This window comes from Priapulus caudatus, unplaced genomic scaffold (assembly GCF_000485595.1).
Source record: "Priapulus caudatus unplaced genomic scaffold, Priapulus_caudatus-5.0.1 Scaffold2824, whole genome shotgun sequence".
Classification (NCBI taxonomy): domain Eukaryota; kingdom Metazoa; phylum Priapulida; class Priapulimorpha; order Priapulimorphida; family Priapulidae; genus Priapulus; species Priapulus caudatus.
The window spans coordinates 19,008-24,200 of NW_014579885.1; the positions used below are offsets into that span (position 1 = coordinate 19,008).

Consider the following 5,193-nt stretch of genomic DNA (forward strand, 5'->3'; position numbering starts at 1 on the left):
TCCTCAGACTATGACCAAATGTGGGTTTTATGTATATTGTAATGGAAACTATTTTCCGTCAGATGCACTCTACAACCCAGTCGATCTCTGAAATTTCATATTTGAATTCATGCACTACAAGTGAGCAAATTGTTTGTGCATTTTATGAAACCACTTACACCTCGTTTGGGTCAGAAGAACTGAAAGAAAATCTACTCAAACAAATTATAAAACTGTTCTTTAAAATACGAGTGCACAATAAATGCAGGAAAATGATGGACAACTTCAGATGTAAGACCAAAATTGCAAAAAAAGAGAAGGGAATCCGAAAAAAGCTAGAAAAGTCACAAGAAAATGTGAAATCAGACTGAATACCATAATGAGTAGACTCTTATCTGTGATATATAATACCAAAAGTTAAATTCCAGTTATTAAATTCAATATATGAAACCATTTTCAACATGGAGTCAATTCAATCGGTGTACACTATTGTCTATGGTTCCAAGAATTATTTCAAACATGTGTTTACAATATAGCAGTGTTTATCCAATCTATATCTTAATTCTTCAGTGTCTTATTCCTCTGACGTTTTATCTTCTTCATTGGGCTTGACGTTATTTCGATGTTATCTTTTCGTTTTCTTGCACCAGAGACATTACCCTTAGGACAAATTGTGAGTGCTAGTGACCGTTGGATACGGATCTTATTTTCCTGGTATCTGAAATTACACAAAAAATTTTTTTACATGTTATTCAATCTATAGAATAATATTTCATTTGACCAATAATCTAAATATACTCTGTAAATTCTATTTTCCAGTCCATAAAATAATTAGACAAATGGTTCTAGGAATGGGTTAACTTTCCTCTATATGTTCGGATGGAAAGAGAGGGAGCTTGTGTTCACATCACTGTCAAACCATCATAAATGGTTAAGTCCAAGCCAGTTCCAGTCTATCACCTACCCAAATGTCCACAATGTAGGGTTTTCAGATCTTCTTCCCATACCTCGGTGTCGACCAAAGTGCTCTTCCAGGGGATCCTGACAGAACTTGTTTGTCAGTACAAATTTGACACCATTCTTCAGTAGGTCCTGTGTGGCTTCTATAGCTGCATTCGCTGAAAAAATAAAATCATTATATAAACCATAGCAATTTATACATTTGGAAATGTGTTCAATTTTTTAATTGTGGTACATGAAGATAATAACTAATCTGTTGTCCAGAGCTCCTGGTAAGTCTGATCACTCAGAAACATCTTTCCCCGCTCAGTTTTCGTGTATTCTCCAGGACGGCTTTCAACACATTTTTTCCATTCACTGAGATATCCAAGGAATTCCTTCTGTAAGAACTAAATTGAGAAATACAATGTATTAATAGCGTACCAAGCCATTGCATCATTAATATTAAAATTTAAACCGACTTCCAAAGACAGCTTTAATAGCTATGTCATGATTCAGTTGGATTGAAATAAGATTTATAATGCACCTCGAACCGTGGATCCTTCACATCAGTGTATGGTAGCAGATCTGGTTTACGTTTATATTTGCCTTCGTTGACAGACCGAACGTTCAAACAATCAAAGAAGCGATCCATCAGCAAGACAAATTTGGCAGTTTCTAGGACATCATCTCTTCCTGAGGCTTTAAGTAGTGTTCCTACTGAATAGCTGAGTACCTGTAGTGGAATAAATTGTAATGAGATCTATTGTTCAGGACTGGGGAAGGAAACAACTTTTGTCGTATTCAATTACAGGCTGCTGGCATACCTGAGCAGCCAATTTGACATTCATCACAGAATGTGGTGTTAGGTTGATGTGGTCGCATGTTAGCCTGGTTCGGTGAAGTTCAATCTTGGTATCTTGTTGATAAAGGTCCACAATATGTTTCCACAGCAGATGACGGCCATTGTTCTGGAAAATAAAATGGCACAATCATAAATGGTCTGTCCCTTTAAAACTGCTCACTGGGGAAATATAAAATATTATTCTCTTTATATCAATTTTGACTATTTAATGTAAAAATAGAACTAGGGCCTATAACATGTACTTACCCAAAAATATTTGGTATTTGAATTAGATCCTGATTTTGAGAGGTTGTTTCTCACTGTTTTGATGAGATGCGGAACATCAGAGAAGAAGTACAAGTATCTGTCACGTGCCAGCAGATTCACCGTCTTGTAGCAGCAACTTCCGCCATTGTGCAGCCTGTACAATTTCTGATTGGGGGACGCTTTATCACTGGTTGAGCAGATAACCTAGAAAGTATAAAAAACACGAAATCATTGCATTTATAGTATACTAGATCAAGTTTTCATATTCATGGTTTGCAGGTGAAGTACTGCCAAACTTTCAATTCCACACTTACATTTATCTTGAGAGATTTTAGGTTTAATTCACTGTATCATTATTATGGTGATTAATAGCTTTTATAGTACCTTCAGCTTACACGATGACTCCAGATATGAAATAGCCTGCCACATGTATGGATGTAACACATCAGCTGTACCAGTTTTTGTAGCAAAAAAACCAAGGCTCATCTTGATGTTGGTGTTAATCCCGACAATGTAAAACACCAGTGCATGAGTTGCTAGATTATCCATCTCGATTGTAGATTGCCAGTGCTCACGGTTGATGAATCCAACAATTTCACTGCTTCTACGATCAAATACCAAGTCTGACTTGATGGTCATTTCATCATGTAATAGTACCACATATCGCTGATTATCTTCCAAGTTGGCAGTAGTCCTTCTCAGCTCCTGGATAACTTCTGGTAGAAACCCAGCTTTTGGGTGTATGACATTCGAATAATCACGTAGGGTGGAATGGCCAGGTAACTTCAATATACCAGTCTTACGTAGGGTGTCGTAAGCGTGAGTACTTTGAGAATGAAGGAGTATTGCAAGGCGAATCATGGCAGGATGCCATCGCATTCCCTTGTTCTTGTGGCCAAAGGCCTTCACCTGTTCTTGCCAGAATAGTTTCATTAGTGGGTCCTTGACCTTATCTGTATTCTCCATGAGAACAGACTTCAGACCATTATGAGTTTCAGAGTCGATATCTACACAATCTGATGCCAGTTTCTTTTGGATTCGATGAATTTCAGCATTCAGACGCTTTTCTTTTTGCCTTGACACCCTCAGTGCTCTCAAGATTTTCTCCTTAGCCAGTTTATGTAGGGGAGCCTTCGCACCAAGTGGTTTCTCATCTACCGCTGTCGCATGTTTCCGTTTTAGTGACTGGATGATATTGTGGCAGTTATGACATGGAGATTGTTGTCCAACCTCAAGTAATAGTTGACATGTCGTAGCACGAACTGTTGACTCACACTGTGTGGGTGAAATGTATGTTACATGTCTATAGTACAGACAACCTGAATTTGGAACTTCTGCAAATTGTTGTAGATGGGCTTCTTGTATTCCATAACACTTTGGCCTAGAGTCCAAGTCTTGTAATAATTTTGTGATCCTGCACTTTTCCACTGAAACATTGATACAGTGAACAGGAAACCCATACATACAAATCTGCACCGAGAGGTCATTCTTTATTGTTACACACAGTACAATATTGGAGCCTTCAGTATCTAGTTGACCAATTCTGATAGTGTCAACACTGCCAATGTCTGGTAAAACTACCCAAGGTGCCTTGATCTTTACAAGATCTTTTTTCACGTCCTCAATGTTGTAATATTGAACCAGTTCTGGCTGAGCTGGTGGCTTTCTGGCAGCCTGAAACAGAAAATGTAAAGCCTACTGCCATCACTGTAAATATTGGTACAGTACCATTACAAGTGTTCATCTCACTTTCACCATGTTCACAGTGATTAACATAAAAATTATGTGTAACAGAAATTTTCATTTAAAATACAGACTGCTGCATTGTTACCGGTAGTGATAATTATTTTCTTGCAGTGATATGGAGGCTTTTTTTAACAATGATGGTGCCGGTATTAAATTATGTTATTTTAAACTACATGCATTTTCCTTCTACTATAAATTTTACCTGTCATGCATCTTACTAAGTATGGTACCATACAGTACTGCCTGTTTCTAAATGCAGTTTGTCTTTGATCAAGCATCATCTAGTAGTTAATTTCACATTGCCAACATAAAATTTATTAAGTTTTTATTTTTAATCTACCAGTATTTACTAAAACAAGAAAAAAAAGATAAAATGCAAATTAAAAATAAAACTTGCAGGAAAATAGGCATGGGGAGAGCTGATAAGCATTTACAAAGCAAAAAATATGGTAACAAATAACATGCAATATCAAGAAAATATAAACATAAAACTAAAATGCTATCATAACAGTCCAAAAAATAATCAATCTTACAGGCTCCTTCCGAGGTGGTGGTTTCGGCGTTTCTATTGACCTAGATGTCATGAATTCAGTCGGCAGACTGCCATGTTTCAACTGACGCCTTCCAGTGGGTCCTGTGAACAACAGGCAATATTTTAACCAAATTATTATCACACTGACACATTTAAACCTAACCTCTGTAATCCTCCTTTTAAAAACATAGTAGAATGTATATTTTTAAACAGAATTATCTTTTTCTGCATACCACTATGAGGTGGCATTTCGCCTATACTATAGGAATGTAGGTATGAATGATCGTAAATGCCAATTTTGCCATGAACGTATGATTCAATACCGGTACCGTAGGCATTTTTTTTATTTTTTTATAACCTAGCATTACAACATTACTGTGGTAGGCCTAACATGTATACACTTTTGTACAGTAATATTTTTAGCTTATATACTTACCAGTGTCAAAACATATCTCCTTGGAGTGGCGTGAGCAAATGAATGCAGTGTCCGGATTGAAGCTTGGGTCTATTCGGTTTACAGAATGTATAATAGACTGTCTCCATTGTGCATTTTGTGGTGTATTTGATGGAATTTTGTGTAATGACAACCCTTTATGTCTGGTTCTGCATGCAGGGCATTCAACTATTGAACAATTGGCACCTGGCATTTTCATAAACTGAAGATTAGCAGGCGATAAACATACCCAGGAAGTAAACAGGAAGTCATGTGTACACTTCTCACTGACACCTGGTGGTAGCTCAACATATGAGATAAATTCTCACAGTTGGCAATCCATTGGTTGGTATATATATCTATGCTATTATGCAGCCCACATAAAAACCGGTTCGTAGTTTACATACGAAGAGTTTGAGCCGGATGTTAGCAGTCGCTCGCTGTTATCAGGGC

General features: G+C 37.1%; 1 protein-coding gene across 3 annotated transcripts; it reads right to left on the reverse strand.

Moving 5' to 3' along the window:
* Nucleotides 1-342: 342 nt before the first annotated feature.
* Nucleotides 343-5,017, reverse strand: LOC106819095. Of its 3 annotated transcripts, none has more exons than XM_014823756.1 (9): nt 4,744-5,017; nt 4,309-4,409; nt 2,414-3,703; nt 2,030-2,233; nt 1,746-1,889; nt 1,466-1,654; nt 1,193-1,328; nt 944-1,097; nt 343-697 (listed from the first exon to the last, which is right to left on the reverse strand). In XM_014823756.1, exons 1-9 carry the CDS (start codon nt 4,958-4,960, stop codon nt 538-540), a joined length of 2,595 nt encoding a protein of 864 aa, XP_014679242.1. In that variant the 5' UTR covers nt 4,961-5,017; the 3' UTR covers nt 343-537. The 3 variants fall into 3 exon arrangements, with proteins under 3 accessions (XP_014679242.1, XP_014679241.1, XP_014679243.1); XM_014823755.1 differs by having other exon boundaries at nt 2,414-3,724; XM_014823757.1 differs by lacking the exon at nt 1,466-1,654 and having other exon boundaries at nt 2,414-3,724.
* Between the last annotated feature and the right edge of the window lie 176 nt (nt 5,018-5,193).

Excerpts from the sequence above, each read along its gene's own strand:
- LOC106819095 (XM_014823755.1), bottom strand. The coding sequence starts at position 4,960 with ATGAAAATGCCAGGTGCCAATTGTTCAATAGTTGAATGCCCTGCATGC. Across the intron at positions 1,890-2,029 it reads CAAATACCAAATATTTTTGG|AACAATGGCCGTCATCTGCT; the intron begins GTAAGTACATGT and ends TTTATTTTCCAG. Across the intron at positions 1,655-1,745 it reads ATGTCAAATTGGCTGCTCAG|GTACTCAGCTATTCAGTAGG; the intron begins GTATGCCAGCAG and ends ATTCCACTACAG.